The following is a 26,913-nucleotide window of genomic DNA, read 5'->3' on the forward strand; positions in this document are numbered from 1 at the left end:
AATAATTATAAGGATGATTTCAATTCTCTCCTTATACTGCTATTGATGTTACTGTTATTGGATGATTTTAATTTTTTCCATAGATTATAAGGATATAATTATAAGGATTATTTTAAATCTCTCCTTATTATACTGATCCTGATGATACTGTTATTGATAATAATTTATCAAATTTGAAAAATGTAATTGTTTGTTTTTTCGTAAAATGTAAATAATAAACTCTTAACATGTAAATTTTAATGAGTTTTTTAAATTTTTGAAGGCAAGATTTGCGATATTATATCTGTTGAGGGTGATATTAAAATACATGTGAAGTGACAATCCTGAGTTAGTGAAAATTAATAAAACTTTGAAAGTTGTGAAACAAATTATGTCAGAAGACAAAATCAGTCTAAAGAAAAATGCCTAAATCTCCATAAATATAAATCATAATTTTACAAAAATACAACTGAATATTATACAGGATATGTTACATATTAGGCAGATTTGAACAGTAGGAGACAATTTCGCACAAATAGAGAAAAATTTTCTCAACTCTAACTCTAAATAGTTAAATGTTAAGACCTATAGATTAAAGGAAAAATAGTTCGAATTTAAGAAAATTATTTTGGACAAATATTTATAATTATATGAACAAAAACATTATTAGACTGAATATGAGGATAATTATTAAAATTATTATAGCTCATCACAAAATTCTCATAATTAATTGAACATATTTGAGCTTAAAAATTGATTGTACCTTTTAAAAAGAAAAAAGTAAATAATTGAAACTACTGAAAAATCATTATTCAGAAAGAATAATTAGTAAATGATCTTTTCATAAATTTCAACATCAAATTTATTTAGCAAAGTAATTGATAATGTAATTGCAAAGATAATGCAAATGAATTAAGTAAATTATTTGTAATAGTGCCCTAGTTCAAAAATTCCCCTATGAATCTTCTTGTAGTAAAATGTGTCATAGATGTGTGGGTGTATGTTTTAAATTGAGATATTTAACTTTCTTACAACAGTGTTGCATTATTTCAATATTTGGTATCAATATACTTAAAATTTTATTTTGTCAGTTTTTATATTATTGTATAAAATGTAGTTTCAAATAAATTACTTTTAGACCTAATGATAGATAAAATTAAAATAGTTTGAAATTAACATTTATCAAATAATAATATCAACACTTCACATGGATTTGGTAAAAAGTTTTTTTAATAAAAATAAAGTCGGAATTTGAGTTGAGCTCTTGGAAAAGTCTGAAGTTAAACGTTTCAACAACAGACTCCTTAGCGTGTATGTTTTTCAGTTGCTGCCTTAAATTCACTTCTGTTTTAAAAAAATGTGAGCTAAATTCCTTTTTCTTAGATTCTGTTTGAAGTTTTTAGCTTTTGAACGGTGGTGTATAATTTGATTAATATTTTTGAAATAAGTATATTTTTTTTAAATTTTACGATTAGTTTATTATATATAACCTTCGAGAAAGGCCAAAATTACAGTAAGTTTTTTTAAAAATTTTTTTTAAAAAAAAAAGAAATTTTTAAGAGCAGCATTGATAAGCTAAGCCATGCCTATAAGTGTTAAATAAATAGAATTGGATAATCATAGTTGATTTCACACATCATAACATAAAATATTCTTAATTATTATAAATTAAATATGTTCATTAATATGTCAGTTCATTAATATGTAATTAAATATGTTCATTAATATGTCAGTTCATTAATTAAATATGTTTTTATAAGCACCAACTTGGTAAGTAAAAGGCCATCTTATGGTCTAGATATCTTTAGATACCTTTTAAATTTTGATTTGAAATTAATATACAATTGATGCATGTGGAGAATATGTTTAAAAATAACTTTCAAATACGAAAAAAAAAATTAGAATGAATTTAACTAAAATCACTTACTTCAGCAATGCGTTTTTCATAGCTAAAAACTTGCTCTGCAAATTTGGTGGCTTTGTATAGTTCAACATCCATAGCATGAACAATGTTTTTGATAAAGAGTTGATAAGCTTTAACATACTGAAAAATATAATAAACATCAAAGCATTTACTATTACTCATTAAAACATTTTATACATTTATATAAAAACTAAAACTTAAAAAATAAAAAACGAGCAAAATATTGATATAAAAATTTAATTGCCCAGTTCGCATTCAAATATATGAATGTCGTATAATAAATCTGTTTCAAAAAAAATTCTTCCTTTAATATGGTACATACATAGTGGCCAAGATAAAAGAGGGCCAGTGTACGATATGGCTAGAGTTCACTTTTATCTTGACCACTCTGTATTTTATGGTATTTCTGATTTAATATTTATATGCCTGACTTGGGTGACAAAGGTAAAAAATAAAAGCCTCAATGGAATTTTTATGTGACCCAGACCGTTAAAGTCACATATTTTAAAGTTAATTCTGAAACAATTCAAGATTTTATTGAAAAAAAATCAAATCAAATTAACGAGAACATGGTTAACAGAATAAATAAAACATGGAAAAATGTTTGTAAAAAGCTTCCTGGTGATTCTATATACATTATAAAGTTGATTTTTCCCAATACACTAAAAAGCCTTATTTTAACCTGTTCAACTTTTCTATTGTATTGTTTTAAGCTAAAGGTTTGGATTGCACAACAATAGTTTTTAATTTCTATGAATGCAAGTTAATTGAACTAGTGATTAGTTTAAAAAAATACCTGGATGCATAAAATTGTTAATAAATTAATATCAACAATTCACTTTCATCCACCTATAATTCAATACACTTGTTATATCAAAAAGCATTGTAAAAAATATGAAATATTGTTAAAGTTTGCATCCTATTTCCTCAAATTTCAAACTAAACTATGCTTATAAGCCTAAGGCAAAAGAAGCACAATATATATGTAGTGCATAGTTTTCATTTCTAAAAAGTTGAAAAAAATTAACTATCAAATAAGGGAAATAAAATTAAGAAAACAAAATTATTCCTATAAAAAGATCTCCAAATGTATCCTTTATTTAAATTTGAAGCATATGTTGGAATCTTTTAACCAACAGATGAAATATTTCAGGAATTTAGAAAATAAAATGATATAATACATTAACATTTTATATTTTTCCCAGGAGTATTAAATAAAATTACATGAAACAGCTTTATAATATAAATCATATGAGTAATCACAGTTGCATGATCTTCATGACTAAGACTTCTTACTAAGGAAAACTGCCACTCACAAACTTTTATTATTATTATTTAGATGATTTCACTGGACATATTGATGAATATAATATTCAAGTTATTTCGTTTATACTTAAACAGTATTCATCAGAAATGTTCATGAACATGATAAAATTAGCCTTTAAGGACAAGACAGAAATCATCCAAATAATTTTCAAACTTTATTTTCATGCCAAACAGAAAATTCTTAAATAATTCCAGCAACGAATTTACAGGTTGTGTTTTATGTTGAGAATTTCTTGGAATTGTGAGTTTAGATGAATGCGCAATCTCAGTCTAGTAAAAAAAATACAGTAAAACGGAAAATAATGTCAAATTATGCAAGTAATGAGTCTTAAATGAAAATAAAATACAAATTCCGATCACTGATTCGTTACCTGCTATCTCTATAAAGAAAGAAACATATTTACTTATTGCATCATGAACACTAGTAATAGTTTCTTTCTGTAATACAGCAGAAACAGTTTTTTAATATATTTATAAATTTTTTTCGTGTAAAGAACTTATCAATTGAAGTAGCCTTGAAATAAATAGCACATTCAAACCCAGTGCCTTAAAATTCATGAAAATAGCTTTGTTTGGCATCATGATTACAATACACAAAAATAAATAAAAAGGATAAAAAAAAAAAGATATAAGAACAAGTCTGTACATAAAAATAGAGTAAATAGTTGTGTATCTTTAAATAATAATTTCAAGACATTAATATAATAACAATACGACAAAAACAAAACAATTTCTTTAAAATAAATATAAGGCAAAAATCGAAAGTCATTAAACAATCTCAATGAAAATTATCATAACAACACAAAATTACACAATATTGCTAAAATTAACAGCATTCAGGAAAATTTAAGAAATCGGTAGTAATATGTGTTTAAAAAATATTTGAAAACTCATCTCTTTATCTTTCCAATTAAAAAAAAATAATCCGTTTTGAGAATTTAATTGGTAAGTTAAAGCAATGAGTTACTCCTCGTTTTAGCCTTCGTGATTTGTGGAATATTCATTTAGATACTTTACTACCAAATCTTTTAGTTTTCCCACAACGCTGGTTAGCCTAAATGTTATTTAAAAGTGCATAATATTTACCGGTTCATCATAAGTTTCATAATATCGGGGACTCGGTAAGCCCAGACCAGCTGGAACAAGCTAGAAAAGAAAAGAAAAATACTGAACAAACAATTTAGATAAAAAGATAACATTCTTAAATGAGCTCAATAGCTCATAACAGTCAGAAAGTATTTTATTTCAATATATGAGTCCACAACCTAACTACTTGTACAAAATTAAGCACGATTTGTTAATCAGAAATCTAAACGTGAAGCATTACGTTTAGAATCGTGTAAGAAAATCAGTTGAAACTGAACTATACAGCGAAGCAGAGTAACGAATTCAAAAATACAAGACCACCATAAAAATAGAGCATGTCACGATCATGCGTGCGATATTAGCCAGGTAAGTAAAAGAAAATACGAAAAATGAAAGCTGCAATTTTTAATCCATTTGTGCCTAACATTCTTTAAAAAAAATAAAAGAAAAAACGATAGAAATAGTGTTAACAAAACTACCACTATGCATTAAAAAGAAAAAAATACCTATATTTGGATTTGACGATCAAACTTGTTATTCAAATTCAGATTTCTTTACAGTGTACAGGCTTGCCAATGCTTAAGCTTGTTGTAAAATACATTTCCTAGAGTGATAGATAATTTATAACCAAAGCTTTCAGAATTTTTAATAATTTAGCCAACATTTTAAAAGCTTCACCAAAAATAGGGATGAAAAAAAATTGCGTTGGATATGAACTTTTAAATCACTTATATGTAGTGGTGCAAAATATTAGTTTAAATAAATAAAAAATAATACATTAAAAACATTACCATAGCTACCACTAGAATAAAGTTTTACCAAACTATAAATTATTTGCAAGCATATATTTATCCTTCACAATTTGAGGTTTTACTTTAAGCATGATGATAATGAAATTTCTACTAATTCTTAGATTTAAAGGCAAATCTTAAAAACTGCATTCCACTTTAATATTACAAATATATTTATAAAACTTACAATACAATAAAAATTAGTAAAAAGTAATTATTAAACATGTAGAAAAAGTTTAATAAAAATTTTATTGCTTTCCTCGATTTATTTTTATTATTATTAAAGTTTATTTTTTTCCTTTTTTATCTAACCGTGTAGGTTAAGTTATTAAAGCATTTGGGGGTCAACCTTGTGTTCAAGTAAGGTATAAGCAACTCCATTTATTTTGTTTTTGTCTTTCCTGAAAATAACATTAAGAAAAATACGCCTAAATAATTTTGTTATTTGTTTATTCTAATTTCAATATTTGACATACATTTTAATAACTCTCGACATCATTTCAAGCATATTAATACATACATTTCTTTTGTTCATAAATTTGAATCTTGTATTTGCATGCATTAAAAAAAAAAAAAAAAAAGGTTGTTAAAGATTTAAAAAAAGCTGTAATATAGATTGTAATGTCTTGTTGTGATTTATTTTTAAAAACATTTAAATTAAAATTATATTTATAAATTTTAATTATAAATTAAAGCTCATAAAGTTTATTTAAAAAAATATATTTAAAAGAAATTCAATTCAAGTGAAAAAAAAATCCGTTTTAAATAAATAAATCAGATTTTATTTCTTATTCTTTTAAACTAATTATAAAAAAAAAAAACACACACACGCATGAAACCTGCCTGATAGGCACTTTTCACATTAATTCTTAAAATGTGATATTTTGTTGGAAATTTGAAGTACTCAAAGAGTTCATTCATTTGAGTACCAGCATGAGGCAAAGGCACAAGGCACTTTTAGAAAGCATAGGCATTCTATTATGCATCCCATAACAATTGACAATAACGGCCCTATTCGAAGATAACCACTTTCTTTTCTATTCCATAAGGGATCGTTATTATGTTCAGTAATTGCAATTAATAAGATTTTCATAAAACAAAAATCAAACAGTTAATGAATCTCCACTTCGTAAGTGACTAACTCATTAAATAACCAAGGTGCACATCGACCAAATAAATAACTTTTCAACTAAGTAATATTAAAGCACTCTAAATGATAACTAAACGAATAATATGTTTGTTAGTTTTAAATTAAATCTTCCAATCACGTTAAAACAATTTCACGCTACAATCTCGTTTCAAAATTTTACGTGGAAATTCTAAGCAAAATTTAACATTATGTGGTGGGCTTTAACCCTTTCGCGCCGACTGTCACAAATACGTGCCAGCAGAAAGCCGTATCAATCAAGGTAAAAAGATAAAACTGGTAATCAAAGTAAATCTTTAGCAGTTTATTTGTGGGCGGAGTTATAATTGTTTGATTTATTTAATTCACCATTACTTTGTTCAAAATAAAACTATTTAGTTATACTTTGAATTGACATTGATTATATCTATGATTAAACTAACAATAGTTAATGTAAAAGCAAAGTAAGTCTGTCAAATTAGCAACGACTACATTTAAGTTACCGTTTTTTATTTAATTACATCCTGATTCTGATTTTGTACGAATGCTTCTCAGAATCACCCGTCCCCAAGGGGTTAAAAAGCAGAGCCGATGTTGCAGCGCCAAAATTCCTACTTATGAGTTTAATACATTTTAATTTTAAAAGCGAACTTTTTCAATAAACATTTCTATCTGATTTAATTTTCCTTTCCCTTTCATTTTTAAAACATGTTCAAACAAAATAAGCTATTAAAGCGTCGTGGACCGCTCAAAAAATAAATAAATAAAGGTTGATTCCAAATATGAATTAATAATTATAAACATTAATAAACATGGGCGATAAACAGGAGAAAAAACAGCAATTAAAACATATCCGCATAAATTCTTTTACACGTGCAACGACAAAAACAGAGATGTAAATAAACAAAACAAGTGAATATCTGGTGGGGGTCAAAGAAGATTTTACTCATTTTCGGCGTGCTTGGTTTACTGCCCTGAGGAAAGGTAGAGGCAGGTCCATTGACACCTGTTTTTGTCCCGCGTTGTCCACAAATTCGAAAGTATACTTCCTGTTTTCTGCCGCCATTACGGGTGGCATAAATCCCAGACAACTATTTTTTTTTTTGATCTATTGAAGGGCGTAACTTTGGTATGAAAGACATTTGAATGAGTAATATCACAACAGGATTCTAACTCACCTGAAATTCCATACTTGTGTTCATGAAGTTCTCGGGGAAATACAGTGATAAGCCACGTTTTTTCCCAAGTTAATATATTTACATTAAACTATCCAAATAAGTATTTTCTAAATCTCTCTAATTTTTCAGAAGAATATGCGTAGATTTATTGTTTCTTGCTTACATTAAAAAACGTGTTTTTTGAAGTTTATTATAACATAAAATTCTATTAAATTACTTGTTAACTATAGCAATTATCATCATTATAGCAATTATCATCATTCTGATTATCTGTAATATTTTTAATGCGTTACTTATTCTACACAAAATGAATTGCCTACCTGTTGGTAAGGTAAGGTGTAAGGCAACATTAATAATGTTAATATATGTATTATACATTATACGCAACTGCAATAATATGAAACTGCGAAAAATAACTGCGTTATAACTTAAAATGCATTGTTATTATTTATAATATTTTCAATGATTATTGTATATGTAATTATTTTAATAAAATGTTTAACTAAAACTAATAAAAAAAATTATGATTATATTACAAAAATAAAGAAATAAAAAATAACGAATTTCAGCCAGGTTTAATTTAAAAGCCGGTTTATTTCAGTTAGGAAGATGAAACAAAATTTTAAAAGACTGTAGAATAAAATGTATGCGTTTGCGTATTCTCTCAGTGAAGATTACTTTTTTTCCTCCATATGTTAATTAGAGATAAATATCAGAAAATTGAATAAAAAAGAAGCTGTTTAAAATATAAATTCAGATTGTCTTTTTTAATAGTGGAATTTATTTTAATTAATTAGTTAATAATTCTGTTAGATCATTCAAATATTGCGTAAGAACTAACGACAAGGACTTTGCGATTTGTATATTTTTGTTGACAAGGGTGAAGAAGGGTCAATAATTACGTAAGACATTAAAATCGCCTTATTTTCAACTTTTTTTTTTAAAAAAAAGTAAAAATAAAAAACATCTTAGAAAAATTACCCGTGGAAAAATTTCAAATGTAAAATGCAAGTTGCATTTTGAAAAGAAAAAACTAGAAATAGTATTTTTTCGAACAGTTTCAGACATCAACAGAAAGAACCATTTGAATGCAAGAGATTGAAAAAGAATATTTAATTCAAAATTTTAAAAAAATAAATTAAAACGTAAACTTTCTTAAATACAAAGTTATACCTTTTTATTTTAATTTGATCCTAAAACTAGATTACTACAATAAAAGTCAAAGTTAACCCTTTAACAGGCCCTTTACTTCTAGTAAAGGCAAATTAAAGTAGTTTTGGAATTGTAATTGTTTTAAGAACAGTAATTGATATATATAAAAAAAAAACTCATTTAGTTTATAAAAATGCCATTTTTTTGGTGGTGAATATATTTAACATGACATATTAGGAACTTACTGACTTTTATTTTTCTTTATTTATAAAATAAATTCCTTAAATGCTACAAACTTCAAAAGGAATTATGCATATATAACTTTTATACGTTTTTTAAAAGTGACAAATGGTTACCAATTTTATTCAAACTCACTTCAAGAAAGATGAAGTTATCGAAAAATGGAAACCTAAATTAAAAGTGGTAAAACGTGGTGGTAAGTATACTTACCATGGCCTTCAAAAGGGTTAAAACGAAAACCGGTTAAATTTACACGTTTGGAGTCAGCATCTTATCTAATTCTTGATTTGATTAAGTGAACGCATGAACTGAATATGAATGATGAATTGTGATTTTACTCGAAATGGAAACAAAAAAGAATGAAAGTAAACGTTGAAAATGTTTATCAGAGAAACGTGGTTCTTCATAGTTGAATTTAGTTGATTTTAATCGGGGCAAAATACTAGTACAATTTTTCATAAATGGGACAGTTTGGCTATCAGTTGGAGTGAATGAAAACGTCGATTTCGAAAGGTTTCAGCTAACCCTGGAGTGTTGTGGCATGGTTGATGATTATGTCCTTTTCATCATTTATTCAATAAGTTATTTTTCTTCACATTTTAATAAAATAATTTTAGAAAAATAATGGAAATAATAAACAAATAATAGATATTTAATTAATAGATATAAATAATAGATATTTAGTTTCGAAAACAATGACTGCTAAAAAATGGACCCCTTTTGACCTTCACACGGAACTCCAGGGTTCCACGGAACACCTTATTGGAACCGCTACTCTAGACAAGCTAAGGTAAAATGGAACATTAATTAGATTAGCAATGTTAAATTTCTATTCCCTTTTCGATAAATCTGAAGTATGAATTCATTGAATGTAACTATAAAACAATTTTTGATGTAGTGGTATATTTTAAAATGTTTTGTTATTATTTATGTTTAATAATATTTTAAATAAACATTTAGTTTATATAAATCTGAAGATCTTAAAGAAAATAAAAATCACGAACCCACGTTTTGAATTTAAAAACATGAGCTTGGAAGATAATTTGAAAATGCTGAAGAATAAAAAATGCATGCGTCTGTAAATTCTCTAAGGTGACTGGCGTTAATAATAGCTGTCAGTCAGGCTGACAAAAATAAAATAACCGATAAAAACGCTCTAAAAACTTCTCGCAAACATTTGTAAAATACGAATATTGACAGGACGTCATCATACAACGACGGTGAATTTCAACACATAATAAAATGCTTCCAAAATTTTCCTTGTATTTGTAAGACAATAGCGAAAATTATTCATGAGATCCTTATCTTTTTGTATGTTGGTAAGAGTTGGGTATTTCACTTTTCATCTGCCGGGGTCGCATTTTACAGTAGTTTATATTATAGTTAGTAGTGTATTTACGTTAATGCTAGTAGCAAATTTTGTCTTATAAAATACCATCTTTTCCGGAAAAGTAAATTTTAATAGAAAATTTTAGTCAGGCAGACATTAGCAAATGCGACTATATTCTAAATGAAACAAGATACTTAACACGTTCAAGCCGGGGTGACCCACCGATGGGTCACGCTAGATTGTCTCATCTTAGCAGCGCACCGGAGTAAAAACTGGTAAAAATAAATTTAATTTTTTAGTTTTTTTCCGGGAATAATAAAAATCCATAACAGGCAATTGTTTTTAACGGATGCAATTTTTATATTGAATTGCTTCTTCGCCGTGATAAATTTCCTTACAGTGAATTGTTATTGTTGAGAATAGATTAACTCCTCCCGAATATTATCTAATATTGAAATAGCTCTTCTACCAGTATTTTCTCTTTTCCCGTACCAGTATTTTCACTTTTCACGGCGTAAACGTGTTAAAACACTATGTAGTTTAACCCTTTCGCGCCGACTGTCACAAATACGTGACAGCAAAAAACCGTATCAATCAGGGTAAGAAGATAAAACTGGAAATCAAAGTATTTCTTTAGCAGTTTATTTGTAGGCGGAGTTATAATTTTTTGATTTATTTAATTCACCATTACTTTGTTCAAAATAAAACTATTTAATTATACTTTGAATTAACATTGATTATATATATGATTAAACTAACAATAATTAAAATAAAAGCAAAGTAAGTCTGTCAAATTAGTAACGACTACATTTAAGTTACCGTTTTTTATTTAATTGCAACTTGATTCTGATTTTGTACGAATGCTTTTCTGAATCACCCGTCCCCAAGGGGTTAAAGAACAGTAATTGTTAGTTAAACGTTTAAAAGCTATTAGTTCTACGCATCTAGTTGTTTTTTATAACCGTCGTTGAACAGCCGACCTTATTTTTGGGTTTACAACTACTAATGAAAATAAACTACAGCTGAAAATAAACTACTAATTTTTGAAAGTAAAAGGCCCAGAGCCATCTTTGGAGCCGTTAAAAAATTATATTTGGCGGATATAGTACAATTATGAATTATACAGAAAATGTAAGCAACCAAATATACTTTCAGTTATTAAACCCTTTATAATAAGATGGATGGGTCACATTTATAAAAGATGAAGGTGACCCAGTAAAAAAGCAGACTTTTGGAAAGTTTACTCGGATTCGGAGAAGGGGAAGACGAATACCAGATGGATTGATGCTGTGGAAAAAGATCTTAGGACGCCATACCATGGGAGGAAACTTTTCATTGCAAATTCTTTTTCACCTCCTTAACTAATTTCAAATTGGAAGTATAGAAAATGCGAGTTCAGGCAAACCTAGAGTAAGCCATGAAATTTCAAATACTGGAAATAAATTTTTAAAATATTAAAATGAAAATAAAGTATGAGATGGTAATGTAGGACTGCGCAATGGAGAATTTCTCTTCCAATAATTTGTTTGCATTTGAATTTTTTTTCTTCAGCAAAGTAAGAAAATGGATTACTTTAGGTTTGCCTAAACTCCGTACTTAATTTTTTTTTTTTTTTTTTTTCAAATTTTAAATTAGTAATGGAGGTGAACGAGAATTAGCGACGATAAGTTTCTCCCATGTAATGGTGACCTCTTATAAAGCCATAGGTATCAATACAAACCTACGATCTGATCGAGCCTGATGGAAACGATTTGTTGGGGTGGCTCTGGCCTGTACTAGGCTGTTATGCTAATGGAAGAATGTTTCGTTTTTTTTCTTCTTTTTTTGGATAAATATTTTTCTAAATTAATTAATTATACTTTTATCAATACGTTTTTGTAAATCAATGTAAGGTTCCTTTACAAATGGAAACATGTTGTTGTATGTAAACTGATCTTTTTTTTAATGCGTTGTTTTAAATCATAAGCAGTTTTTCATTACTGAATACTAATTCTGTTACGGCTCTGGCCTGTACTAGGACGCTATGCTGATGGAAGAATGTTTTTTTTTTTTTTTGATAAATACTTTTTTAAATTAATTAATTATACTTTTATCAATACGTTTTTGTAAATCAATGTAAGTTTCTTTTGCAAATGCAAACACGTTGCTGTATGTAAACTAATCTTTTTTTAATGTAATGTTTTAAATCCTAAGCAGTTTCTCCTTATTGAATACAAACTCTGTTACGGCTCTGACCTGTACTAGGACGCTATGCTGATGGAAGAATGTTTTTTTTTTTTGATAAATACTTTTTTAAATTAATTAATTATACTTTTATCAATACGTTTTTGTAAATCAATGCAAGTTTCTTTTACAAATGCAGACACGTTGTTGTATGCAAACTGATCTTTTGTTAATGCGTTGTTTTAAATCCTAAGCAGTTTCTTGTTAATGCGTTGTTTTAAATCATAAGCAGTTTCTCATTACTGAGGACTATGTTACAGCTCTGGCCTGTACAAAGATGTTAAGCTTATGGAAGAAAAATGGTGTGTTTTTTTAATAAATATTTTTAAATCAATTAAAAAAATAATAAAGCACTCCAATATCTATTTTAAAAAAGAAAAAAAAAGTATACTGTTTTCTTTTTCCGACACAGAACGAGGGGATTTACGATTCCATTTACTTCGCCGTAAAAAAATCAAATCAATCAAGCCATCTTAAGAAAAGAAAAAATAGAGCATGTCATGTTACATTTATCTTGAGAGTAACAAGCTAACAAAACAATAAAAGCACTGTCTAGAAATTTTATTATCCACAATATATTAGATTTTCGATAACAAAGGTCTTGAGAAAAAGAAGTAAAATCCAATAAAATCTCTTCTCTCATCAGAAAAAATAATAGCAATAAAAAAAGTTGCCGTTAAAAAAATATGTAGGAATAGGAGCAGACGGCCTCCCGAGGGTAGAAATATTCCATAAATCAAGTTAGTTTTTATGTTCGAAATTTAGGCATCTTTTTATTTTCGTAATCAGGATTTGTTCAATGCTTGAAAGGTGATAGTCAAATTAAAAAGATAGAATGTATTTAAAGTAGCTTCAAACTTATGAGCATTTTGTAAAAAGTTTTATTTTCGCAATGAAAATTATTCTTATTTATTTCATGGGTTTCGAATTTTAATTTCAAATGATTTTGACTACCACTACACGTTAAAAACAGATATTTATAAAAATACTTAAAAATAGTCCGAATTAAGCTTTTTTTATTATATCTGTAATCACTAAAATATCTAAATAATCCAAATAAATATATTTGATTTCGGAAATCTTTTGTACATAAATAAGTATCCAATTTTATAGAGGAAAATTATAGCTTTATTTAACTATTTAATATATATATATATATATATATATATATATATATATATATATATATATATATATATATATATATATATATAAAAGCCTAACTGATAGAAAACAATAAGATCTATTTGTTAACCAATTATGCATATAGATGTCTTAATAAATTTGTATTTATAAAATTATACCAAACTAAATTGTTGTTTTACTACCACTTTGTGAAATATTTTTCAACAACCGCACGAGTTGGCAGGAATACAAATCGAGTATGTTCAGAAGGTCAAATGGATATAAGGTCGAACTCTCATCACTTTCAAACTCTTGTTTTAGTTCTGTACGAAAGCAAGAAATATTTTTGTATTTATATTTTGTATATATTTTAGTTTTAGAGTCTTAGTGTTTTGATTTGAGTGGGGTAAGTATTTAAAAACTTTTACAAAGAAAAGTTAGAGGTTTAATTGTTAATCAGTAGTGGTAGTCACAAGCAGTTAATTTTTTTTTAAATAAAGGCGAATATGAAACGTTACCGCAACCTATATTGTCCGAAAATTGAAGCAGAACAGTCAAGCATTTAAAGACGATTTGATGAATTTGAAAAATTTTATTTCGAAAGCAATACCGCTGCCAACTTTTTCGCAGTTTGAGGAAGATTTTTCAAGTAGCAGGTCTTTAGATTCAGTAATATGTTTTAATATGTCTGTGACAAACGAGGCATTAACATAATTTCAATGTATATAAAAAAAAAAAAAAGAGATAAAAATGAAATCGTTACTCGTTAACTTGAAAAAAAAAACTACTAAGTTTCTTCAGAATTAAAAGTCGTCGGCAAAACGCAAAACAATTAACTTAGCTATTTAATTGCAATCTATATATTTTAACATTGGCAGTTCAATATTTCACTTTTATGTGTATTCATGTGTAATGCATGTCACTGATACGATTGCTGACACGCTAAGTCCCCAAATATTTTTTAAAAAAATTAAAAAATAAGTATCAAATGTATATTTAACTTTTAAGCTACCGCTTTAGATTTATAAAGTTAGAAAAAGCTATTAACTTTGGATTAAATTACAGTGGATTAATATGTTATATTATAGTTGATATATTAAATGCGATTATAAATAAGCTGTTATAATAAGACAATTTGTTGCAAAAGAAGAAAACGAAACAGGACTGTTCACAGTGAATTAAACTTTACATGTTGACACGGATAACATCAGTATCGTTTATTTATGAGTCAAATCAAATTTTCAATGTTTTTTTTCCACCAAAAACTTCATTTTCCAAACTTTTTTTTTTAAATATGAATAAAAATTTTGAAACTCAATTTCAGCTTTTAACTATACATTTCAGATAACTCACTTCTAAAAATTCAATACAATCATAAAAATTATTAATACTAATTATGAATACTAATTAGTTTCCGGTGTATATTATTAAAATAAAAGCAATTTATTTGTTCTACAATAAAATCTAATTTATAAATTTTATTGTGAAGTTTGCATAAGAAAATACAAAATTTTTCCAAGTTACACAAATAATATTATTTCTGAAAAACTGCTAGTTTTCCATAAATTGATTTTAAACATAGTTTTAATCACTGCATTCTGACAAGATATTCGAAAAATTTATATTACATCAAAAGTTAAGTAATTGTAACGAAAATTTGATTATTAAATATATAATAATAATTTTACATAAATTAAAAAAATATTCGTAGGGTTCTATAAGCCTCAAACAACAATGTATTCTTCATAAGAACAGATACTTTACTTTTCCATCTTATTTAAGGGTGCATTAGTATACTTTTGAAACAAATTGAATGCATTTCAAATCATATATAAAGTTAAATAAACTAAATTATGTAATACTTAAAGCTAAATTATTAAATTAATTCAACAAATTGAACTCATTTCAATTCATATATAAAGTTAATTTAACTAAATTATAAATAAGACATAAATTCTTAATAATTAAAAATATTTAAAAATAAAATATATGAATGTGTGTTTGCAGAAGTTCTTCATCAGGGGACACACTGCCTGCAAACACACAGAAGCCTTTCTGTTGTTAGTGGATTTAACTAAAACTAACAGTGCCCCAAGGCCCCTTAATGAAAAGACAAGAAAAGACTTTTACCACAAATAAATATCATTATAAATTTGAAAAAGAATCATACCTAAAAGGTATGAATTTTCTGTGTTCATTTTTCCTCTTAGTTATCATTATTGACCAAGAAAAATTGTATTGATTTTGTGATTGGATTTAACTAAATTATGTAATACTTAAAGCTAAATTGTTAAATTCATTCATCTTCAGTTGTTAGGAACTCTTTGTTTAAATGATAATAATTTACAATTACTTAATTTTTGAAGTAAATTTTTTTGGCTTAGTACAGTACATTTAGAAGAAAAAAAACCTATCTCGAAAACTCCCCCGGGTTTTTTAAGTGGTTTAACCGAAAAGTCTTGGGAAAGTTTCTTAAGGCGAACATTACTTACAACAAGCCCACATTTAAGGAGATACAGAATTTAGCAAACGAAATGGAATTAGCTTTTTTAAGCAATGTTATAAATGTATTAGGATGTTCTCTTTTTACCAGCAACTTTTTTTCCCTCATTTTTTATGATTAAACTAGGATAACATTTTTTGAAGCATTAAATATTACCAGGTTAATAATAATAAAAAAAATTAGTGAAATAAATAAAACAGCATTTCATAATAATAATTGTATAAAATCTATTCAGCAAAGTTGTTACGGCAACGAAAAATGCAAAGAAACAAAATTCAATATCTTAAGAAAATAAATAGATATTAAAAACTTTTTATAGTACATTTTAGTTTACCATAGTAAGTGAATTCAAAAAATTTTCGCATATGAAATATAACTCATAGATGCGAATCTATAATTAAAGAGATAAATAAATAAAAGTTAATTGAGTTTCTACCACTTTTTACAAAAATAGTCGCCTGTGGCATTCCTGATTTTGTCATTGCTGATGAATATGTTTGAGTGCATAAAGTTGGACCATTTTTCAAAGTTATTCACAACAGGTGTAACCGTCAGAGAAAGGGAAATGCCACCCAACTGGACAACACCACCGCCCTTTGTCTCGTTAGCAAAAGATAAGGAAAGAATTTCGTGAGATTTCGAATATCAGCTTACTGAAGTCTCATATAAGAAAAGCTCATTTTCGCCCCTTATCCATACCTGCCAACTTTTAATCTTTTCCAGGATGATTTTCCCTAGTGCATACCTGCCAACTCTCCCGTATTTAAACGGAGATTTTATTTTCATATTTAAAGTGGTAGTAAATATATACTATTTTTTCTTTCATAAATTTAATTTTTAAATGATTTTGATCACCACTATTCTTACAAAAATTAAGCTTATATATTAATATGCGTTACTATCATGGTTGTCAGTTGATGTTTCTTCAAACACAGCGTATTTTTTTGCTTACAATTGAAATTTTAATTCCATTTTACTACCACTGGGAAAAATCGTAATGGAAGGGATCAAAAGTTGGCAGGTATGCTAGTGGTAGTAAAATGGAATTTAAATTACAATTTTTGGCAGAAACAATACGCTGTATTTTGAAAGAGCTTCACGACAGTATTACATATTTATATAAATTCTTAATTTTTTTAAAAATAGTGGTGGTCAAAAAGATTATAAATTAAGTTTATAAATGCAAGGAATATATAGAAAGCATGCATTTTACTACCACTCTAAGTATAGAAATAAAATTTTACGCCAAATGCGTAAAAGTTGGCAGGTATGCTTATCCTTTCTTAAAAGTATGCTTCATACTGAGTTGTTAAAAATGTGAAAAGGAAAAATTTTATCCACAGAAGAAAAAAAAGTGGAAGTTATAAAACTCTTAGATAAAGAAAGAAGAAGAAAAAATTACTTTAGTGTAATTAAAATATGTAAAATCTAGCGATTCACATATGTTGCTTCGTATGCAGAGATGCCAACTTGCTCCGGACACGAAATATATTTTTTAAAGTTTATCAATTGTGATTCTTGGTTTAATAAATTTAATTTACTAGATTTTTATCCTCCACTATTTCTGAATAATTCGTAGGCTTATATAATTCACCGATTCACAGAACTTATATCATGCTACACCTTCCAAAAAGCAAGCAAAAATAGTCAAATATTTGCAAAATTTCCTTGTAGTTTTTAACATATTGAACCAGCTGTAGTAATAATATTAAAATTAAAAGAATTGTTTATAAAATTAAGTTTATAAAAAGAGGTCTACATATGAAAAACTACTATCGGAAAAAAATTGGTAGAACATATGGGCTTATATCCATATTGGTTTATACCAGGGCTGTCCAACTGGCGGCCCGTGGGCCGCATCTGGCCCGCCAGCACATATTGTGCGGCCCGCCAACTTCTTATTCAGGCTGATCGCCCTCAGTTTTCCCATTAAAATGTAAGCAAATTGGTTTATAATCCTTCTGTTCCATTGTTTTATAATTAATAGTTCAATTATTAATTGTTATTGTAAGGGGTTAGCTAAGAGGTTAGGTTAGAGAGGTAAGAGGTTATTGTTCAACTTTTTCAAACTGCGGCCCGCCAGGTGATCTGTGACCGGAATTCTGGCCCGTGGGCTCTTTGCAGTTGGACAGCCCTGGTTTATACCAAGCCGATAGTTCTTTCCTGTATCCACCACTATAACTCAAAGAAATTAATGTAATTCAAAGAAATTAATGTACTTTTACGTCAGATCTAATTATAAACCCTTATAGTATTAATATATTAAGGTAGATGGAGCTCCTTTATTTCTAAAAAAAGTTAATCCTAGGAATGAACCACTCGTGCTACCACTTTTTTCTTTTTTTTGCAATAAAGTAACCGTCTTTTTTAAAAGTACGCTTGACACAAATGGGCCATACATTCAAAACCAGAGTTCTTGCAATTAGATAAATATTATCTGCAGTTAATTATATAGTGTTGATTGCATACACAATAATAAAAACATTGAACGATAACAAACACAATATTAAAAAATTACGCTATCACGCTTTAAATTTTTTCAAGGATCACACGTGCCCAGAAACAGTTATTTGATCATACCAAGACTCGAACTGACCTCAAAAAAAGTGGTAACAATACTTTAATAAAAAGTTTTTTTTAACCTATTTTACTAACTTATTTCTATTAGCTTTTAATTTAATATTAAAAATACAAAAATTGCGAATTTGTTACTAAATACGTTAATCTGGAAAAAATAAGTGTAATGGTTTACATGAATTTATGAAAGTACATGTTATATTCTAACATATATTCTTTTTTAACTTAATTATTTATTCTTAATTATTATATTCTTTTTTCTATATTATATTCTTTTATGAGGAAAGTACAATCAGAGTCATGTAAAAATTTGTGAATTTCATATATATAATAAGAAAATATTGACATAATTTTTTTATTAACTAAAATATATGTTTATTGCTGGTAGCACTTGTCACGCATAAAATATAGTAATTAAGTTCAAACCATAAAAGAAAAGGAACATTTAAATAAGATAAATCAAACACAATTGCTCAGTAATCGTTAACATATGAAAACAATAAAAAAAACTTTACAATCCAATTAATTGTTTTAGTGAGCAATAACTATAACACGAGCAATTATCTATAACACGAGCTTGAAAAATCAGGAAACGTTTCCAGCTGATGTATATTTGGCAACTAAATGAGTCTTCTTCCTGTATTAATTTCAGTGGAATTTGGCTGATCAATCAAACCACCAACAAATGACGTCACAGATCCATTAAATGACCTTGAGTATCACTCTTAACGATTAACACCTGTTGTTTTTTCCACGCGCCAATTTCATAATCTGACTCAGATTTATAAATTGATTACCGCTGTAATTTGATATTTAAAGAAAAAAATTTTGATACTATTTATTTGTGTGTTGCATAAATTTGATCGATACAGATAGCATTGAAGAAATTTATCTTCATCGAAATGAGGAAAAATAAACTAACAATCGCAGCTAGATCAGTAAAGAATCATTATTCATTCTATTAAGATAGCGAACAATGAAAGCACACTTAAAAAGAAAAGAAATAAAATACTGTTTTCAGTTACATTACCGCTGGAGGTGAGGAAAAAGAATTTATTAGTGCCTTGCGATATCGGCCTCGAGATTTTCTGTCAAAAAAATAATAATTTCGCCTGATACTTTAACCCCTTGAGGATTCAGAAAAGCATTCGTGCAAAATCAGAATCAAGTTGTAATTAAATAAAAAACGGTAACTTAAATCAGTGGTTCTTAACCTTTTTAAGCCGCGACCCAAATTTGAGAAATATGTTCATGTCGCGACCCAAAAAAAAGTCAAAATTAGGCTGAGTAAGCCTAATTTTGACTTCTTCTAGGAGGTGTTGGTATTACTTATTATTTGGTGTATTACTAACTTTTTTGGTTCGACTTAGCGCGACCCAAGAAATATGCTTCGCGACCCAATTTTGGGTCGCGACCCATAGGTTAAGAACCGCTGACTTAAATGGAGTCGTTACTAATTTGACAGACTTACTTTGCTTTTACTTTAATTATTGTTAGTTTAATCATATATATAATCAATTTTAATTCAAAGTATAACTAAATAGTTTTACTTTGAACAAAGTAATGGTGAATTAAATAAATCAAATAATTATAACTCCGCCCACAAATAAACTGCTAAAGAATTACTTTGATTACCAGTTTTATCTTTTTACCCTGATTGATACGGTTTTATGCTGGCAAAAATTTGTGAAAGTCGGCCCGAAAGGGTTAAATAACTTAAAATATTTTAACGATTAAAAAAAGTATCACTGATGGGTAATATTAGAAATTTAATACAGTAATATATTATCTGAAAATATCGTTATTTTTTTATACATTGGTTAGATTCGCCAGATATTTATCAAAGATAAATAACTTATTTTAAAGCTTATTTTAAGGTAAATATTTATTTTAAAGTTTAAATAACTTATTTTAAAGATTTATTTATGATATTTAATAACTTATATTACTCTTATTAAAGCATCGCTGCTGGGTGATAAGAGAGTTTTAATACTGCAATATATAGCAGGAAATATTATTTTGTGATATTTTTTTCAGATTAATTTAGTTTGATTACTTTTTTTCTTTTCGTCAATATTCAACATTGAAAAGTAAAAATAAAATTGTGTTCTGTTAAGAAATACCATTTTAAGGGAGGGAAAAAAATATCTATTGGTGCTCCGTGTTATTGAAACTTTAAAGTCCTTACATAATTGTCATAAAATATTGATTTATCGTGATAATTTTCCAAAATTAACTAATTCATATTATTTTGAAATTGGAAAATATTTGCGTTACAAAACAAAATTTATTAACTGACAATAATATCGTACTTCATAATTATTGTTATCAAATACTGGCGACATAATCGTATTCGATGTTTAACCGAGTTGATAATGGTCTTGATATTATTTTATACGATAATTACTGACATCTATATTATATATATTACCATATCAATGTGATATTACCATATATGGCAACGTTACTTTTAAAAAGTAACGAGTAAAAGTACAAGTATTTTTAAAAAAAGTAACGAGTAAAAAGTTCTTATTTTAAAAAGTAACGAGTAAAAAGTACAAGTACTAAACAAAAAAAGTAACGATTTAAAAGTACATTTTTAGAAAATCGAAAATTCAAAGTAACCTAAAATTTTATTGAATAATATTCTTATGTTCTTTAATGTTTTTGCAAAATTGTTGTTATTTATTTAATTATTTTTAATTTTGAAAGTTATGGATATTAATTTATTTTTAAATTCGGAGGAATATTATAATATAGTTTTATAATATAATCGTATAATATAATTTTAAAATCAAATATAATTTTAATATCAAACTTTTTATGGATTTGCACGAAAAAGAAATTTTATCTGTTGACTTTAATTTTTAGTTTATTATTTTTGTTTAATTAAATTACCATTGATTTAAAATTGTTTTACTCTTTAGTAACGCGTTTTAAAAACACAAACATAAACAAAGCAAACGCGGGGTTTCAGATAGCTTTGTGATCTTTGAGCTAGTAAAAAATAATTGAATGTGTGTATAGGTTGAAACAGAAGGTATTTAAAAACGAAGTTAGCTGTGAATGCATATATATTGCATTCACAGCTTTTTTTTTTATTTATTTATTTATTTATTTATTTATTTATTTTTTTTTAAAAAAAGAAAGCTTACCGAGTTTTAGAAAAAAGTAACGATTTCATTCGATATTTCCGTTACAAATACTTGTACTTTTTCCCTAAAAAAGTAACGAAAGTACAAGTAAAAGTACTAAATTTAAAAAGTAACGAAATACAAGTAAAAGTACGTACTTTTTACTTGTACCGGCGGTACAAGTAACGAAAGTAAAAGTACTGCCATGTATGGATATTACCATATTACATAATATTTGCGATGCAGCCGTGATTGCTCAAGGAATAGAGTGTTCGCCTTCCAATGAGGTGAATCGGGTTCGAATCCCAGCGATGGCTGGTCGTCGATACGAATTCCGCATCGATACGAATTCCGACAACAGTACTGACGTAAAATATCCTCAGCGGTAGACGGATCATGGATAACATTAGAGTGACTAACAGTGGGAGGTTTTCGTGGTTTTCCTCTCCATATAACGCAAATACGGGTTAGTCGCATCAAAAAGCCCTCTACGAAGGCAAATTTCTTCCAATGCTTGATTCAGAAGTTTCCTTATCCTCAGGATTGGGTTCAAAATTACAAGCTACGGAACATTAGTAGTCGTAAACCCAAAAAAATTGGGTCGACTGTTCAACGACTGTTATGAAATGAAATACTTGTGATGTTATTACATTTGTTATTCATCGTTTATGATAATGATCTTTATCGTTATCAAATAAGATTATTTCCTTTTCAATAAGTTATATACTTTTTATTCTACTATTCCGTTCAATAAGTTTTAACGTTTTTTTAATGAATATTTTTATTTATATTTATATGATTTTTTTGGAATTTTTCTAACCATTTTTATTTTTACGTCCTTCTTATACACAAGAAGAAACCTAAATAAAAACTCAGGAGCCATGTCATTTGTTTTTAACGTAAGGGCAACCAAGGTGGTTATCGAGTAATTTATTATATACAATATTTATTAAAAAGAATCACACAGTATTAACAGTATTTTACTGAAAAGCCATATAAAAATGAAACTAAAAAAAAATTGGAGCACGAGTGATTTAAGGGTAAATTAAAGTTTCTCAGATTAGGTACTATTTTCACTTCAAAAAGTTATTAGTCAAAGAAACTTGCGAAGAAATTTTGCTTGTTAGAAAGAAAAATCATGAAGTATTAAAAAATAAACACCTTGCAATTAAAGTAATAATTTTTAAAAAAAATTAAGCATTTATAATTTTTTTAAAGTTATTTCTTTAGATGATTGGGGAAAAACAAAGGCGGCAGACACAAAATTTTGAAATTTTTAGAAACCATTAAGGAAAAGTGGTTTACGTATATTACGATTAGAATAATAATTAGAATATTTGTCAATTTTTGACATAAGGCAGCGATTGCATTCACGCACGAAAACTTGTTTAAGTATTTCAACTAAATACAAATTTGCATTGTTATAATTATTTTTTTTTAAAAAAAGGCTGCAGATTTATTAAATTAAACAAGACAAGTAAAATGTGTCACGCATCAGCAAGTGTCAAATTGTTTAATATTATTCACCCATGAATTTATTTCTAAGTTTAAAGATCACTTTAATTTTCCTTTCATCAATAAGTTTTTAAGAAAAGCTACTTATGTCTGATAAGAGGGTAACTTATCTTTATCCTATCTCGATTGTCCAAACAGACAACAATTACATTTGGTGTGCTTATCTAATCGGCACGATACATTGCACATGACGAATTTGGAACATTTAACTTGGCGAACAAAAATTTTGTGAAAAATAAAAAGAAGATTGTTTTAAAACTGAATTCACGCGGAAAGTATCTAAGGCACATATTTTGAAGTTTTATTTCAAAACAAATTATTAACCCACTTCTGTGTAGCGGTAGTCTTGCATTGATGTTTTTAAATGCTCACATAATTAAACAAATTAAGCAAAGTTAAATTGTCATTTCGCTACCCATGTAAAACTGTAGAGTCGTTATGATGCTGTGCGCTGAACTGTCATTGTGAAAAACTGGAGCACACCCTTCAGCTCGACGGGTACTAGCCATAGAGTCTAGCCAGTCTGGGAAGTAAATGCGGCCTGCGCGTAGTGTCTACCACATTCAAAAATTGCCAAAGATAGGCTTTTCAAATTTGGTTTAACATATGCATCTTTATTACTATCTTTCCTAGTTAGGTATTTTCGATGTAGCTAGGCGCCTGCGGCGAAGGATGGTCTTTTTCTCATTCATAACTTTTTAACAAATAGATCATATGTACATATTTTTTTACAATTAATTTGTCGTGGTAGGGTGATTTTTTTTTTAAAATTTAAATTGAAGATTTAATGCTTCAAAACGTTATAATGTTGCTACCACTACGAAAAAATTTTCTCAACGGCCGCACTGGTTGACAGCTATTTAAATATTATTAAATATTAATCAATTTCTTCAGCATGAAATTTTTCCCTTATTTGACCTTTTATAATGCAGGAGATAAAAATCTTAAATCCGCCGAAATAACTTAATTCAAAATAAGTACTTCTAGTTAGATTTTACAACTAAAATTGTGGCCATCAATAAATAATTGCACGTGATCATGATTTCATCTTTTTGCAATTATTAGATTAAAGAATAAATTAGTTATATGTCGAGATCCATATCAAATGTATAAAAAAAAATTTATATTATCATATAAAATTTTTTAAATTTAATCATTAAAATTCAAGACCTATATGAATGAGTAGAAAATTATAAAATAGACTATTTATACAAATATTAATTCAAGTGTTCACTATAGAAACGCAAGTGTCCTTTTCATTTTACCATAAGAAGTGGTAAATTATGAGCTTTGTTATCAAAACTCAAAAATTGTTTGATAAAAAATATTTTAAATAACACATTATACACAGATTATCACCACATGATAAGGCAGCTAAATAACATACTTGATATTGAATAGCTAAGAGTTTTTCCTATAACATTGTCATAATGTTTAAGCATAGAAAGTTATTAAAAATATATACATTTATTTAAACAAGCGATTTTCATGAATTAAGTTATTATTTTTTTTAAAAAAATGCACAATAAAATGTTATTTGCCTTAACATGATTATTAAATCTCTTCATGATTATTTAAATTATTATCTCTTCATGATTATTTAAATTAATGTTATACCGATTAAACAATCGGCCTGAACGGTAGATTATTTAATTGGAATTCAAATAATCATGGTTGTATTTGCTAAGTGAAATTAAAAGAAAGGTAAAAAATAGAATTTGACTCATTGATAACTTAAAGATTCATAATACAAATCTCACAAGTATTGAATAGTTAATTTTATTAGATATGATTAAAAAACAATTAACTTAAATAAATGAATTATGAATGAAACGTTTTGATAAGGCAACTAAATAACTTTTTTGATATTGAATAGCTAAGAATTTTTCCTATAACATTTTCTTAATGCCTAAGCATAGAAAATGTTCAAACACATTTATTTAAACAAGCGATTCTTGTTAATTCAGCTTATTAATTAAAAGCGAATGATTAAAATGTTAATTCCCTTCTCATTTTTTCATGATTATTTGAATTAACGAAAAACCGATTAAATAATCGACCTGCAAAAGCAGATTACTTAAGGATTCATTCATTATACAAATCTCACAATTATTGAATAGTAGTCTTACTTTATAAGATACTTAAAAAATATTAAAAAAAAAACAATTTACTTAAATAAATGAATTGTGAGTAAAAGTTTTATCAAAACGTTTTAAAAATGTAAGCTTTCAGGTTAAGTGAAAATGAAATAATCAAATAGACTTACCTTAATAATATTCCTTGTAGGGTCTGTATCATCAGCTTCAACCAGAACTTTAAAAAATGCAGACACACCATACACCACTTGCAATTTTTTCAACACATCATTCCGCTTCCAGTGACCCCCTGGCGAATCCTTAATGAGCGCCCAACCCCCAATATCATGAATCGTCTGCTTAATCTTCTCAGGTACCCACACTTCGATTTCTTTTAAATCCCTACAGGAGGCATAGAATGTTTTTACCTTGAATTGGGCACTTGTTGGGTCGGAGTCATAAGGCACTAAATCAATGAGGTGTCGAATGCGGCTGTAAACTTTTTCCTTCAACTGATCAGTAATAGAATAAGTACCCTTATTTTTTGGCAAAGGGGTCTTCGTGACCCAGCCATGGCAGCTGAAAGACCAAAAATCGTCACACGGGTCAAAACTAGGTTCTGACCTGGCGACCACGGCGGAAGCGGTACGCAGGCACTCGGGAGTCCGACACTCATTACTCACTGGACACTTATAAGTGCCCAATTGGACAGCTAAAATTATCACAATTAGAAATAATATGAATAAGAATATACACAACAGAAGAACAATAACATGGTGCTTATTCGAAGCAAATTGTTTGGCTCGACCCCTTAACTCGTCGAGTCTCGAAGATTTGGGGGCCATCTCCGAGTCCTTTTCATGGTCGTTGTTTTCCATCCACTTGTCGTTTTCTTTGGGTTCTGTTTTCTCTTCGTCGCCACCCCCTTTACTGTTATGCATTTTCAACAAGAAAAAAACGTTCGATCACAGACGATAATCGTCAAGGACAGCACTGGCGGAAATAATTGCGAGTAAAATCCTTTTATGGTGAAATCGGGTTAATAAATGTGAAGTTACACAGGTAATATCGCAAATGATTTGGTGAAATCCATATTGAGTGAAATTGTAGCAAAATGTGACGCTTTCACATTCGGAGAGGTTTTATTTCGCGGCGTCGTAAATTCAGCGTCACGCTATCCACATGCAACAGGTCGCTTCGATTCCGTAGAACTTTTTTTCTCTCACTAAGGAAAGGGGATGTAAAAGTCAGCTCAAGCTTCACCCGAATGACTGCGTGGTTGAGGGTTGCCTGACATGAACTCCAAAAATTGATAGACCAGCTATACTTATCTCTTTTTTTGGCGATTAGTTTTTACTGAAATTTTTTTAAATTTAGGATTTATTTTCAGTAATTTATTTTAATTAATTAGGTTTGATTGATTTGTCTTTATCTTGGAAATTGTTAACTCGTAACAGTACGTATTTATTTGTTTTTATTGCAATTCAATCAAATTTTTTAAAAAAAATTTTGCGAGTTTAATTAGCATTTTTGTGCATCTATATTGATTTCAGCAAATAAAAAAAAAATGCTACTTAGGAAAATTGATTTACAGTTTTTTTACAAAAAAAAAAGATTTAATAATTATTT

At 27.8% G+C, this 26,913-nt stretch overlaps 1 protein-coding gene across 1 annotated transcript in view; it reads right to left on the bottom strand.

Annotated features, from left to right (window-relative positions):
* The window catches only part of LOC107454867 (endothelin-converting enzyme 2), a 43,928-nt gene extending 17,375 nt beyond the window's left edge, over positions 1–26,553 (bottom strand). The window contains exons 1-3 of the mRNA XM_016072199.4: positions 25,476–26,553; positions 4,316–4,375; positions 1,907–2,023 (exon numbers count right to left, since the gene is read on the bottom strand). Of these exons, the coding sequence (XP_015927685.2) occupies positions 1,907–2,023; positions 4,316–4,375; positions 25,476–26,225 (927 nt within the window). The 5' untranslated portion in view covers positions 26,226–26,553. The remainder of the gene's footprint in view (positions 1–1,906; positions 2,024–4,315; positions 4,376–25,475) is intronic.
* Between the last annotated feature and the right edge of the window lie 360 nt (positions 26,554–26,913).

Source organism: Parasteatoda tepidariorum, chromosome 9 (assembly GCF_982258835.1).
Source record: "Parasteatoda tepidariorum strain Cologne lab strain chromosome 9, Ptep-v5.0, whole genome shotgun sequence".
Lineage (NCBI taxonomy): Eukaryota > Metazoa > Arthropoda > Arachnida > Araneae > Theridiidae > Parasteatoda > Parasteatoda tepidariorum.